Source organism: Somniosus microcephalus, chromosome 31 (genome assembly GCF_052327205.1).
Source record: "Somniosus microcephalus isolate GS21.2 chromosome 31, FLI_Smic_1.0, whole genome shotgun sequence".
Classification (NCBI taxonomy): Eukaryota; Metazoa; Chordata; class Chondrichthyes; order Squaliformes; family Somniosidae; genus Somniosus; species Somniosus microcephalus.
Genome location: NC_141017.1, coordinates 13,714,609 through 13,729,474, shown reverse-complemented (window position 1 = coordinate 13,729,474; position 14,866 = coordinate 13,714,609). Strand labels below are relative to the sequence as shown.

General features: G+C 49.5%; 1 protein-coding gene across 3 annotated transcripts in view; it reads right to left on the bottom strand.

Annotated features, from left to right (window-relative positions):
- Nucleotides 1-14,866, bottom strand: part of gmip (GEM interacting protein) — a 146,624-nt gene that overhangs the window by 14,239 nt on the left and 117,519 nt on the right. For 2 of the 3 annotated variants that reach the window (XM_085971542.1, XM_085971544.1), the window contains 9 exons: nt 14,111-14,305; nt 10,889-11,026; nt 9,222-9,412; nt 7,806-7,912; nt 5,601-5,702; nt 4,249-4,341; nt 3,190-3,353; nt 1,905-2,093; nt 909-1,046 (listed from right to left, as the gene is read on the bottom strand). In XM_085971542.1, coding sequence (XP_085827668.1) covers nt 909-1,046; nt 1,905-2,093; nt 3,190-3,353; nt 4,249-4,341; nt 5,601-5,702; nt 7,806-7,912; nt 9,222-9,412; nt 10,889-11,026; nt 14,111-14,305 — 1,317 coding nt within the window. The remainder of the gene's footprint in view (nt 1-908; nt 1,047-1,904; nt 2,094-3,189; nt 3,354-4,248; nt 4,342-5,600; nt 5,703-7,805; nt 7,913-9,221; nt 9,413-10,888; nt 11,027-14,110; nt 14,306-14,866) is intronic. The other variant, XM_085971543.1, reaches the window with a different exon arrangement.

The following is a 14,866-nucleotide window of genomic DNA, read 5'->3' as shown; positions in this document are numbered from 1 at the left end:
CTGGCGCCATCAGCCCATCCAGTGCACAGAGCTGGCGCCGTCAGCCCGTCCAGTGCACGGAGCTGGCGCCGTCAGCCCGTCCAGTGCACAGAGCTGGCGCCGTCAGCCCATCCAGTGCACGGAGCTGGCGCCGTCAGCCCATCCAGTGCACGGAGCTGGTGCCGTCAGCCCATCCAGTGCACAGAGCTGGCGCCGTCAGCCCATCCAGTGCACAGAGCTGGCGCCGTCAGCCCATCCAGTGCACAGAGCTGGCACCGTCAGCCCATCCAGTGCACAGAGCTGGCACCGTTAGTCCATCCAGTGCACGGAGCTGGCGCCATCAGCCCATCCAGTGCACGGAGCTGGCGCCGTCAGCCCATCCAGTGCACGGAGCTGGCGCCATCAGCCCATCCAGTGCACGGAGCTGGCGCCGTCAGCCCATCCAGTGCACTGAGATAGCACCGTCAGCCCATCCAGTGCACTGAGATAGCACCGTCAGCCCATCCAGTGCACAGAGCTGGCGCCGTCAGCCCATCCAGTGCATGGAGCTGGCGCCGTCAGTCCATCCAGTGCACAGAGCTGGCGCCGTCAGCCCATCCAGTGCACAGAGCTGGCGCCATCAGTCCATCCAGTGCACAGAGCTGGCGCCGTCAGTCCATCCAGTGCACAGAGCTGGTGCCGTCAGCCCATCCAGTGCACGGATCTGGCGCTGTCAGTCCATCCAGTGTACAGAGCTGGCGCCGTCAGCCCATCCAGTGCACTGTGACCCCATCCCATCCATCGAGCTGGCACTGTAACCCTAGCCAGTGCGTAGAGTTGGCACTGTGAAGCAGCTGGTGACTGAAATTCAAAATCAACATTCCCCCAGAAAAGCCACTTTGAGAATGAAGTGCTCGGGCCGCATACAGGAGCGCAGTGCTGCAGCCCACCTCTCGAAGGTACAGGGTTAAAACGTTGGTGATGTCGTGAGGGGAGTTCTCGGACATGTCAGTGAGGTCCCTCCCATTTTCAAAGGACTGGCGGAGTTTGGAGATGCGTATCTTCGAACCGTTCACCCGATAGATTCCCTGAAATAGCAAAGAGGAACAAGCATTGTACATACAACACTCTGACATCCAATTAGAAGTTATTGAAAGAAAACAAAAAGCTTGGCAACCATGGTAGAGCGCACGAGCGGGGAGTTGTGGGATGTGACAATAACTTCCTGTGCAACAGAGGATGGAGAGGGAGACTGGCACACTCCCCCTGGGAGAGGGAAGACTGGCACAGTCCCCCTGGGAGAGGGAAGACTGGCACAATCACTCCCTGTGGAGGGGATACAGACACACACCACTTGGGGAGAGGGAGACTGGCACACTCCCCCTGGGAGAGGGAAGACTGGCACACTCCCCCTGGGAGAGGGAAGACTGGCACGCACCTCCTCTGGGGAGGGGAGACCGGCACACTCGACCATCTATCCGTGGTGGTGGAAAGTGTCTGCCAGGCTTCCTACTGGTACACTCAGTGACTGGCTCTCTATGCCTGTAGATCCACCCAAGATGCCCCTACCTGTACACTGAGTGCCCAGTCCTCTATCTCCGTGGTCCTGCCCGCGGTACCCCTACCTGTACACTGAGTGCCCAGTCCTCTATCTCCGTGGTCCTGCCCGCGGTGCCCCTACCTGTACACTGAGTGCCCAGTCCTCTATCTCCGTGGTCCTGCCCATGGTGCCCCTACCTGTACACTGAGTGCCCAGTCCTCTATCTCCGTGGTCCTGCCCGCGGTGCCCCTACCTGTACACTGAGTGCCCAGTCCTCTATCTCCGTGGTCCTGCCGCGGTGCCCCTACCTGTACATTCGCTGCCCTGCTCTGTCATCATGGTACTTCCCGAGGTGCCTCTACTTGTAACAGTGCCCAGTTCTCTATCTCCGTGGTCCTGCTCCTACCTGTACACTCAATGCCCGGCTTTCTATCTCTGCTGTGCAGTTTCTGATGATGAAGGGCACCTCTTCAGCCGTCTCCCTTGGAACCTGCGCGAAGTCGACTCCAAACAGAGAGACCTTGTTCTGCAGCTTCCGGTGCCCGCACAAGATGACAACCGACTCGAGGCACTTCCTGTGACACGCCAGGTAACACTGCAAACAGTAAACACCAGAGTAAGCACGAAACAGCACCACAAATACTCAGCACAAGCAACGCCTCAAGGAATGCACAGCTTGGAGTGGGTTCAGCATTACACAAGCTTGCTTTCAACAAAGGCCCCCAAGTTCCTCTTGTACTCATCAGGAGAACACTCCATTCCTTGTGCAAAGGGGTTAATGAGGCTGCATCTCTGTCCCTTTCACACATCATAGCCCTGTTCCAAAATCCAAACAACTCGCGGGCAATGCTACAGCAGATTTTCTAGTATTTTACCACACAGGGGAGGGGGATATTCCCGCCCCCTTAGTGTCAGGTTCGCTCAAAGAACTGTGACTGGCCCTTCCACCAGGGACAGGCAGCGAGGGTGAAGAAGGTCCAAAAAGGTAAGTGAGCTTTCAATCCAACAGGGATTCAACAGATCCTTGTGGTTAGAGGCCTTCAGGTGTCTGCATATGGACAGGCGCAGGTCTCACCAGGGGGTTTTGTGCTGTGCCAAGGGTACATCAGTGACGCGTTACTGACCTGTACCCGCAGCAAGGAAGCGAGTTACCGGGGCAGGAACTAAATCTTCACGACCTGTTTTCTCCCCTCTCAATTTTCTCCTGAAGGCCCCAATTCTCACTGAGTTACAGGTCCTTTGGTGCCCTCTGGGACCTCTCCCAAGCAGCCATTTGTTACATGGGAGTGTTGGCAGGCTATTTATTAACAGGGCATCACGGGAGAGCCGATCCTGCCCTCACCTGGCATTCACTCGCGCACATTCCAACAAGGGGAGAAAGTCGGCAGATAGCCGATCAGAAGTGGAAGCCCTAGCTCAGGGCAATGATAATGGCCCAGCCGAGATCAGCTAACACAGCACAGAGTAGGGATGGACCTGTCTCAGCACCACACTCAGTTGTTCATGCATCCCCAGAACCAGCAGCGAGCTCCTTTCCTCCAGGTTTTCGATTCGTCGATCGGAGTTCCACTGGAGTACGATTAAAATCTAGAAGCTGTAGGTTTGTGGCAGGACCCACAGGTCGCCTGCCTGAACCTCTGATTGCACTCGGGTGTGCCGCGGCCAGTACTAACTAATCAGGCGGCTCTCACCTCTTCACACTCTGCGCCATTCACCATAATGATGCCGTCGCACTCTCGGCATTTGGTCGGGGCTCTGAGTTTCCGCAGTCGGTGGGTCTGTGCTGCTTTGGAGAGCGAGACGTTCTTGAAGCGCCCTAGTGTTCCGGAAGTCTCATTGATCAAGTCCGTCAAATCTGAAAAAAGTTCAAGATAAATGGAGTCTTGATTTATATTTCCCCCCTCCCCCTTTTCTCTTTCTCCCCCTCATTCATCTCTCTCTCTTCCCCCCTCATTCATCTCTCACATCTCCCTCCCTCTTTGCCATCTCTTTCTCCCCTCTCCATCCCTCACATTCCTATTTCCCCTCTTTTCCCTCCCCTTTTCTCTCATCTCTCTCCCCTTCCCCTTTCTCTTCCTCTCCCCATCTCGCTATCATCCCCCTTTCCTGTCCATTTTCTACCTCCCATCATTCTCTTTCATCCCCTCTGTCTCATCTCACACTTTCCCCCCTCCTCTCTCATTCATTTTCCCCCTCACTTCTCTCATCTCCACTCTTTTCTCCTTCCCTCTCATCCCCTCTATTTTCCCCTTTCCCTTCATCCCTCTCATCTTGCTTATTCCCCTCACCTCCTCTCATTTCACCCCTTACTCACACTTCTATTTCCCCCTTTCCCCCTCTCTACCTCCCTCCCCCATCCCACTCTCTCATCTTGCCCCCGTCTTACTTGGGGGAGGTGTTGCTGCGCTGCCATATTCACTGGTGCTGGTCTGGTGCCTCCCTCCATTTCCCCTGTAAGAGCCCAGTCAGCGAGTGTTGGCAGGCTATTTGAAGGGGAGGTGGCCGGTGGAGCGGGCCTGGAAAGCAGTGTGTCCCTGGCTGGCTGATGTTTGACTTTTCCTCGCCAGGACATCACACAATATACACCAATTTTCTCCAAACACCAAGCTCCTGCAACACCAGGCGTGGGACTCGGCCACCTCCACTTAGACATTTGTTACGAATTTATCCATCCGAGGGACTCCAAGTTCCATTCCAAGTTGATTTTCAAATTGGTAATCTAAATCTAGATTTGAGCCCCTGTTACGTACCATTATCCTGCAACTGGTTTCCATCTCTCTCTTCAAAATCATCTGGAGACATCCGTGAAGATGTGGCCTTTGGTAATTTCCTATCAAAATGAGCTGAGGAGACAAAACATAAGTTTTTAAACATTGAGAACTCATGCGCACTGAGAACCCATGCAAAGCTAGGTGGCCCAATCGCTGAGTAGGCAGGTTGTGGCATTCCTGTGCCACTCTCACACTTCAAAAGGAACTGGGCACCTTCTCAAACCAGTGCTCGTAGGGTAGACACATTCAAGAGACGGCTGGACGCTATGATTTGGGGTCTGCGGGCACTGATCTGAGGGATGAAACAATTCTCATTTGTGCTCATCTTTTGTGATCTTTATTCGAGATCTTGAACCGCTGCCCACCCGGTAGGGTTTGAACCCAGGCCTGTTGACTAATAACCCCGCCTAAATTAATAGACCTGCAAAAAGACCCTCAGTGCGTCTCAAGTACACTGCAACTCACAGTGGCCAAGTTCCCAAGTAGGTCTCACCCGCAATCTCCTGACTCACGTGACCAGTGGGGTGATAGTCCCTGCTGGAAATGTGCGTGCCTGTAAAATCGGGCCCAGTAATGTAACGTGTAACCCCCTCATACCATGATCGGGGTCACTGCTTTATGGTGACTGAATAAGTCACATCGTGTTTACTGCAGGACTGTTCCCAGTGTTTGGCAGAGGGTCTTTCATCCCATTTTCCATGAAAACTGCAATCCAGTGGGCCCCAAGATATGGATGCCCGGGAATTTTGGTGCAACTTTACAAGTCATTCATAAAAGAAAACACAGTTGTTATCACGATAGCAAAATACTGCAGATGCTGGAAATCCGAAATAACAACAGAAAATGCTGGAAAAACTCAGCAGGCCAGGCAACATCCGTGGAGAGAAAATAGAGTCAACGTTTCGAGTGAAAACCCTTTGTCAAGACTAAAGAAGCACAGGAAATGAAATAGATTAAGAGGCCAAGCTGGGAGAGAACAAAAGAGAAGAGACATTAAGAGGTATTCAACTCAGTTGTTATCACTTGGGTCCGTGTACTCACAGATAGCCCAAGACTCTGCCACACCTCATCCTCTATCCTGCATATCAGATATTACAGGATAATCTTAGTAGGGGGGGGTGGAGCTGTAGGTCAATTGTATTACACCCAACCACCACTACCTACCCCCACTGAAGCCTTCCCGCTCTGTATGACAAGGTACCCCATAGGAGGGGGGTGCATTAACCCAATGAACCAATGACAGAAGCTGCCTGAGGGTAGTTATTGAAAATACAATCCTGTAACTAAGTCCCCACTGCACCTGCGACCAGACGGTTTTCGCTGGCACATACCTGGACTGGACGTCGGAGAATCAAAGGAGCGTGACTCGCTGCTGACTCCGGTGCTTTCGGAATCACTTAAGCCAGGCTTAGACCCTGCTGCATTACGAGACACTGCAACAACAACAAAAACGCATAAACTCTCGAGTCTGTTCCAGAGCCCCTGACGTTCCTCAGCATGGAGGTGAGCTGCTGAGGGCATGGCAAGAATCGTAAGAATGGATAAAAATGAGAAAAGCTCCTTCTGGTCCTTTACACCCACTCCTTCCGCTGTTCTTGATAACCCTTCTCAGTCGTACTGATCATAGGAGGGTCTAGGGGGTAAAGCAGCAAACATTGTGTCAGCCTTGGCTCAGTTGGTAGCACTCTCGCCTGAGTCAGAAGATCGTGGGTTCAAGCCCCACTCCCGGACTTGAGCTCCCAATCCAGGCTGACATTCCAGTGCAGTACTGAGGGAGTGGTGCACAGTCGGAGGGTAAGGCAGTAAACTGAGGCCATGTCCACCTTTTCAGGTGGATGCTAAAGATCCCCAGAGGAGCAGGGGAGTTCTCCTGGTGTCCTAGCCAACATCCTTGCACCAAAACCACCAAAAACAGACTAATTGGTCATTCATCTCCTTGCTGTTTGTGGGGACCTTGCTGCGCACAAATTGGCTGCTGCATTTGCCTACATAACAGTGAGCGTACTTCAGGGTAACTTATTTTTTGTGAAACGCTTTTAGACAGCATCAGCTGTGGCTCAGAGGTAGCACTCTTGTCTCCGAGTCAGAAGGTTGTGGATTCAAGACACACTCCTGAGACTGGAGCACCAAATCTAGGCTGACACTCCAGTTCAGTACTGAGGGAGTGCCGCACTGTTGAGATGAGACGTTAAACCGAAGCCCTCTCAGGTGGACGTAAAAGATCCCACGGCACTATTTTGAAGAAGAGCAGGTAAGTTATCCCCGGTGTCCCGGCCAATATTTGTCCCTCAACTAACATCGTTACAACAGGTTAGCTGGTCATTATCACATTGCTGTTTGTGCGAGCTTGCTGTGCGCATACTGGCTTCCGCGTTTCCTACATTACAACAGTGACTACACTTAAAAAAAAGTACTTCATTGGCTGTAAAGCGCTTTGGGTCCTTCTGAGGTCATGAAAGATGCTATATAAATGCACGGCTCTCTTTATTTCTGAGACTTGAAAAGTCGCTATATAAATCCAAGCTCTCTCTCTTTTAGAGAATCAGAATGATACAGCAGAGCAGGAGGCCATTTGGCCTGTCATGCCTGTGTTGGCTCGTTACCAAATTAGTCCCACTTCCCTGCTCTTCCACCATAGCCCTGCAAATTTTTCACCTTCAAATATTTCAGTATTTTCTGATTCTCAATTGTAGTTAACCAAAACTCCAGAATAATCACCCATCTCACTCTGCATTATTCAGCCCTCTCCAGATGCAACAATCCCCCCCTTCCCTGCAGCACAGGGATTATTGTGTATGCAGTATCTGATCCTATCTGTCTATATGTTATCCCTGTGAAACCTCCCGCATCATTCTCAAACAGATACTTGCCTAGTTCCTTTTCAAAGGAATTTGTTGACTGACTCAGCTGTTTATGTTGAGAGACTGCTGCACATCCATCAGTCCAAGACAATGTCGCAGCATCGGGGCTGCTCAGTAAATTCCTACCTGTGAGTGGTAGCGATAGGAATACTGTCCCGGGATGGGGGGGGGGGGGATGGACAGGACGACGACAGATCGGTGGTCTGGTGATTATTATCGGGGGTGGGGGAAGAGAGATGGTGAGAGTGCCAATGGGGCGGGGGGGGGGGGGGGCAGTGAGAGGGCCATTAGGGAGGCGGCAAGAGTGCCAAGGAAGGGCAACGAGAGGGCCATCAGACTCACCTGGTCTGATGATGCTCTATTGCAGTGAATGGGCTCAAGCCCAAAAGACAGCGTGTCCTGCCCACCCAGCAGCTGATGTGAGCTGGAAAGTAGTTCTCCCAGGCTGCTTGATATAGGAGATGAGTTGGAGGGTGGGTCTGGAGAAAACAGTCTCCTACAAAGTCTGCATGTGTTTCTTGTACCCTTATCATAACAGATTCACAGACATTTTGGATTGTCCCGACTAAGAGAAAAACATTTGAGCGATACGCTGCAAATTTCACAGTAGAACTTTCTTATTTTCGAATGTAACACAGGCTTCCCTGCTTTTGAAAACTGCTTTTGTCAACTTACTGAGTTTGTTTTCAACTTCGTCTGCCACATTCGGAAAGTCAGCGGAGGATGTTGACGTTCGATGGATCAGCATGGCACCACTTTTTCTTCTTCCAGTCGGGGAGGACCTGCAAGTTAAAAAAATTAACATACAATTTACCAATGGGCCAAAGCCTTCCAACCAATCCCACTATAGAATCCCAATGGGAGAAACCATTCCATTCAATCCCACTATAGAATCCCAATGGGAGAAACCATTCCATTCAATCCCACTATAGAATCCCAATGGGCCAAACCCATTCAATCCCACTATAGATTCCCAATGGGCCAAACCCATTCAATCCCACTATAGAATCCCAATGGGAGAAACCCATTCAATCCCACTATAGAATCCCAATGGGCCAAACCCATTCAATCCCACTATAGATTCCCAATGGGCCAAACCCATTCAATCCCACTATAGAATCCCAATGGGCCAAACCCATTCAATCCCACTATAGAATCCCAATGGGAGAAACCCATTCAATCCCACTATAGATTCCCAATGGGCCAAACCCATTCAATCCCACTATAGAATCCCAATGGGCCAAACCCATTCAATCCCACTATAGAATCCCAATGGGAGAAACCCATTCAATCCCACTATAGATTCCCAATGGGCCAAACCCATTCAATCCCACTATAGAGTCCCAATGGGCCAAACCCATTCAATCCCACTATAGAGTCCCAATGGGCCAAACCCATTCAATCCCACTATAGATTCCCAATGGGCCAAACCCATTCAATCCCACTATAGAATCCCAATGGGAGAAACCCATTCAATCCCACTATAGAATCCCAATGGGCCAAACCCATTCAATCCCACTATAGAATCCCAGTGGGCCAAACCCATTCAATCCCACTATAGATTCCCAATGGGCCAAACCCATTCAATCCCACTATAGAATCCCAATGGGCCAAACCCATTCAATCCCACTATAGAATCCCAGTGGGCCAAACCCATTCAATCCCACTATAGAGTCCCAATGGGCCAAACCCATTCAATCCCACTATAGAGTCCCAATGGGCCAAACCCATTCAATCCCACTATAGAATCCCAATGGGCCAAACCCATTCAATCCCACTATAGATTCCCAATGGGCCAAACCCATTCAATCCCACTATAGAATCCCAATGGGCCAAACCCATTCAATCCCACTATAGAATCCCAATGGGCCAAACCCATTCAATCCCACTATAGATTCCCAATGGGAGAAACCCATTCAATCCCACTATAGAATCCCAATGGGCCAAACCCATTCAATCCCACTATAGATTCCCAATGGGAGAAACCCATTCAATCCCACTATAGAATCCCAATGGGAGAAACCATTCCATTCAATCTCACTATAGATTCCCAATGGGCCATACCCCACACTCCAACTCTGCATCACTGACCTGCTGCTGGGGGTGGCAAACTCCTCAAATTCATAGCTCTCCATGGACAGCATCTTCTTGTCCAGGTTTTGAACAAACTCAAAATACTTCTGGCCAGGTTCGTAAGGTTTGATATTCTCATACATTGAGTTAAAGGCAAATGGCACCTGTTCGATCTGCTCCTGCTGCATTTGGAACAGGTTCACAGAGACCTGGTGAGACCAATATATGAAAGGTTAGATTTTATTAATCTTGGTCTGTATCCATAGTAATTCAAGATCTGTTTCTTCCCAGTAATTTACCACCTCAATGAGGTAAGGGACGTTAGTGTGAAGAATGGAACAATTTCCATTTCATGCACCTAGTGTCAGCACTAATGCAGCCGCAGCACTGGTTAGATACAGAGTAAAGCCCCCTCTACACTGTCTTATCAAACACTCCCAGGGCAGGTACAACACGGATTAGGTACAGAGTAAAGCTCCCTCTACACAGTCCTAGTGAACACTCCCAGGTCAGGTACATGATGGGTTAGATACAGAATAAAGCTTCCTCCACATGGTCGCAAACACTCCCAGGTCAGGTACAACACGGGTTAGATATAGAGTAAAGCTCCCTCTACACCGTCCCAAACACTCCCAGGGCAGGTACAGTACGGTTTAGATACAAAGTAAAGCCCCCTTCTACACTGTCCCATCAAACACTTCCAGGGCAGGTACAGTACGGGTTAGATACAAAGTAAAGCTCCCTCTACACCGTCCCATCAAACACTCCCAGGGCAGGTACAGCACGGGTTAGATACAGAGTAAAGCTCCCTCTACACTGTCCCATCAAACACTCCCAGGGCAGGTTCAGCATGGGTTAGATACAAAGTAAAGCCCCCTTCTACACTGTCCCATCAAACACTCCCAGGGCAGGTACAGCACGGGTTAGATACAAAGTAAAGCTCCCTCTACACTGTCCCATCAAACACTCCCAGGGCAGGTACAGCACGGGTTAGATACAGAGTAAAGCTCCCTCTACACCGTCCCATCAAACACTCCCAGGGCAGGTACAGCACGGGTTAGATACAGAGTAAAGCTCCCTCTACACTGTCCCATCAAACACTGCCTTGTCTGTATGGCTCAGTTCTACCCCGAGTGGTGCCTTGACTCGCTAAGCAATTAGAAGAGTGAGGAAGAGCTGAATTTGATGTACACTTTCTGGTAGCCTCAGATCTGAGCTCACTGCTCATTTTGGGTTCAGTACCGAGAGTGGCCACGAATAGGACAACGTTTTTCCAACTACCAGACTAGCTTTGTGGCTGAGCACCTCCTATAACAGGCATCCTGTGTGACAGTCAGAGAACAGTGTTACTAGTGGGGAAAAAAATGATGGGGGCTGTTTGAGAGTGAACCCTCACAGGAGGGCCAGGGAGAAGTCAAGAGTACAGAGGGGACAGTGAGAGGATGGAGCGATAGTGAGAGCACGAGAGGGGGGAGAGAGACACAAATAGAATGAGAGACTGTCAGAAAAAGTGGGGAAGTGAAGGTGAGAGTGAGAATGAAAGGTGAAAATGTGAGGGTGAGACAGTGGAGGAGAGTGTGAGTGAATGCTATGGGTGAGAATAAGGAAGGAGAGAGCTAGAAAGTAAGTGTGCATGAGAGACAGAGCGAGAGTGAAAGAAAAACAATGTTAGTTGATGGTCTCACCGCTTTCAGTGTGAGGTCGCACTGGTGGATGAGTTTGCGAAGCTGTGTGATGATCCTCACTTTCATTCTCTCCATCTCCTTGCGCCTGAAGTTAGCCTCGTAGACACAGTTTTTGTAATATAGTTCAGTCTCCTGAACCTAGTGGGGGAGAAGAAACGTAGCCAGCTTAGCCCTTTCAGCACTGAAAGTCGTTCAGATGAATAGGTTTCCAGGGACTGCAAGGTGTAACTGATTAAAGCATCGGCTTTTCAACTGTGAGACTGCACTTCAATTCCTGCTTGGCCTGATCCAGTGTGCATCCCCTCTCCGACTGCTATCAGAGGCCCAAGTGAAACGCCTGTGGAGCGGTCTGGTCAGAGACCCTCACCCCAGAAAACTGATCTCACTCCCAAGGCCTCTGGAACCTGATCCAGTAATAAACTGAGAAAATAAGACCAGAAAGGCCTCCTGTATGAAGCCCTGTGTGGAGTTCGCTGACCAGAGCTGGGATTTACGCCCCTGGTTGTGGCGGGGAAAGAGAGGGAGAAAAAAAATCAAGACAAAGGTGACTGCTCAACTGTGATGCCTACACCAGTCAAATTGCCTGTTAAATTCACTGTCTTGACTCAAATCTAGTATGATGAGTTACCCAGTGCTTGTGGCACTGTACCCAGAAAGGAGTAACAAAAAAATGATCATTGTATCCGTTTCCATCGCCCGAGAGGGATAGCGAGAAAAAAACCTTTCATTTATATAATGCCTTTAACGTTTAAGAATGTCACGCGGCAAGAGAATGTCAGAGAGAAGAAGATAGATAAAGAGAAAAAAAGACAACTACTTATTGTACTTAATAATTTATATAGTGCCTTTAACGTAGAAAAATGTCCAGAGGCATAATCAGACAAAAAAGAACACCGAGCCAAAGAAGGAGATATTATGAGGGGGGATTAAAAGTCTGGTCTATTTTGAAGTGAGCCGTAAAAGGAGACGAGAGAGGTGGAGAGGTTTTGGGAGGGAATTCCAGAGTGTGGAGCCTGTGGCTGAAGGCACAGCCGCCAGGGGTGGGGATAAGGGGAGGAGGTGAAATGAGTTGGAGCAGAGGCAGACAAATGGTGGGGGGTGGGGGTGGCAAAGAATAAATTAGCCATGCTACTGATTATCACCCAGTTCCCTTTGTGATGTTCCTCAAGATCAAATAACCTGATGACATTCACTGTCTGGACTCACACATGAATAGGGTTGCTGCCACTCCAGGAATTGATTAATCTCCAGGACACGGCTGCGAGCAACCCTGGAGAAAAATCATGGGAGCATTGAACACCTTAATTTATTAGTTATAAAAATATAGGAGTTGGAGAAAGGTAAAGGCTGTTTTGACACTCAAGTATCATCCGATTGAGTCATGAAGTGTCTATTCACTCTCCAGTTGGCGTGGGAAGACGGTGTGCCATGAGGATGGACGTGTTGGGTAGCCCAGCCGCGGGGAGGAGGAGGCTGGATGTCACGTAATGAAACCTCCAGCAATACATCCAATGAGTACTGCAACGTTACACATGAAGAATGGCCACTTGGGTGAAGTGGCAGAGCTTTGCCATTGGATATTCAGAGTGTTGTGTTTTGAGTTTTGCTTCAATTAAGTTTGTCCCAGTTCCCGGGTGTTACCTGAAGGGGGTGCTGGGGGGCTCGGTTTTACTTTGTCTTTCACTTTCAGTTTCGGGTTCTGCCATGCAGACAATGTGCTGTAATGTCCACCCATTTACTCAGTAAATAGTAAAAGGTACATTCCGTCTCCTCTATTCATTACTGTTCGGTCAAGATACAATACAGAGCACAGCAAGCACCTGCACTTTTAGGAGGTGGGGAGGAGATAGAACAACCAGGCTTCCCGGATCATTCCACACAAACAAAGGATGAAAAGAGAAAAATTCGGCACAGGTTGAGGGTTGAACATTCCTGGTCTGTTTGGTTCAGTATCCCACACCATCCAGTGCACTTAGGATAGTTAGAGTGTGGGATTCTCCTTCATGGCTGTTGAAGGGGGCCATGTTTCTAATGATATTGGCCACCATGTCGCAGGACATCTCAAATTCTTCTCCCCCCCCCACCACCACCCCGTCAATAAAAAAACTTCCTCGTCAACCACAGAAGATTCCTTGTCCTTTCATTATTGTTCCACATCTCCACTTATTCACCCACAAAATGGTGCCTTCTATATTTCCCCTCTGTGCCCTCCCTTAGCAGGGCTCCAGCCCCAAAGCGATGCTCGGAATGCCCTGCAAGCCCCAGCCACATGACCACAGGCTAACTACTGCTTCACGGCATCGGTGAAGGTTCCACCAGAAATGACGGCAATTCAAAGGTGCAGTTATTTAACTCCGACTGCTAGGGCCTCCAACTATCCAGGATTGGCCTGGAGTTTCCAGGAATTGAAGATTAATCTCCAGGCCGGTGCTGCGAGCAATCCTGGAGAAAAATCATAGGCTGTTAAAAAAGTTTTTTTTTCCCATTTTCTTTGAACACACAGGGATTAGTTGAGGCGAATAGTATTTAAGGGGAAGCTAGATAAGCAAATGAAGGCGAAGGGAATAGAGGGTTATGCTGATGAGGAAGTATTGGAGGAGGCTCGAATGGGCTGTTCCTATGCTGTATACAGGAAACTTTGGTTTATCTGGAGGTTATATGTCCGGAATACTCGATCTAACGGCAAAAATCAGGAGCTGTTTTCTATAAGCTTTTTTAGTTCTCGTTGCTTTTTTTCCCAGTCAGGCACTGCAAGGTCTGTAGCTATAGCAACAGCTTCAGCTAGAGACGCTTGCAGCTGCAGCCGACTGTTTAGAGCAACAGTGTTTGTTGTCAGATACGGAGATGAAAACCTCCGTATGCTTCAACATTAACTTTGTATGTCCGGCAGTTTTGATAGATCGGCAACAGCTCGGTCCGGTCGGTGCCGGATATCACAAAGTTTCCTGTATTCTACGTAACTTATGTTTATTAGTTATAAAAATATTGGCAATGGGAAAAAAGGCTTTTTGACTGACGATCAAAAATCATCTAATTGAGTAGCGAAGAGTCTTTTCGCTTTCCAACTGGCGTGGGAAGGCTGTGCACCGTGAAGATGGACATGTTGGGTGACAGATGGCGGGAGCATGGGGCAGTTGGAGGCAGGAGGTCGGGTGATGAAACTTCCAGGAATACATTCAACCAGAGTTAGCAACCCTACCCCCACGAGGTGCCCTCGCTCACCTTCAAGTGTGCATCGTCCTTTGACCGCCTGCGTTTCTCCAGCTGCTTGCTGGCGCTGCCTGGGTTAGTGCCGCTCATGCTCAGCGACTGCTGCTCTTCTTCAGCCTTGGCACTGTGCAGTTTCGCCTTTTCAAAATCCTCGCAGCGCTGGAGGTACATCTGTTTCGACTTCCGCAGTGCTGCCAGCGCTTCGTTCTGCAGAATGGAACAAGTTCACAGCCTCGGTCACCAGCCATCTCCCAACATGTACTTTATTCAGCTCTATCATTTCTGAAACACCAACTTTTTTTTATATAAAGGATTGTCCTGGTCGCTCCTATGTTGGTCAGTGGGTACGAGCAAACAATCTTGCATTTATATGGCATCTTATCACATCCTCAGGACATCCCAAAACGTTTCACTGCAGCACTTTTCAAAGTGCAGTCACTATTGTAATGTAAGAAATGCCACAGCCAATGTGCAGCATCCAACACACCGTAAATGAGATAAACAAATCAATTAATCTGTTTTTTGGTGAGGTTGGTCAGAGATCACTGTTGGTCAGAGAACTCCCCCTGCTTATCAAACAGTGTCATGGGATATTTAACATCCACCTGAGGGGGCAGACAGGGCCTCATCTGACGTATTAAATAGTAACACAGTATTTACAGCACAGAAACAGGCCAGTCGGCCCAACAGGTCCATGCCGGTGTTTATGCTCCACACGAGCCTCCTCCATCTAACCCCATCAACATATCCTTTCACCCTCATCTGTTT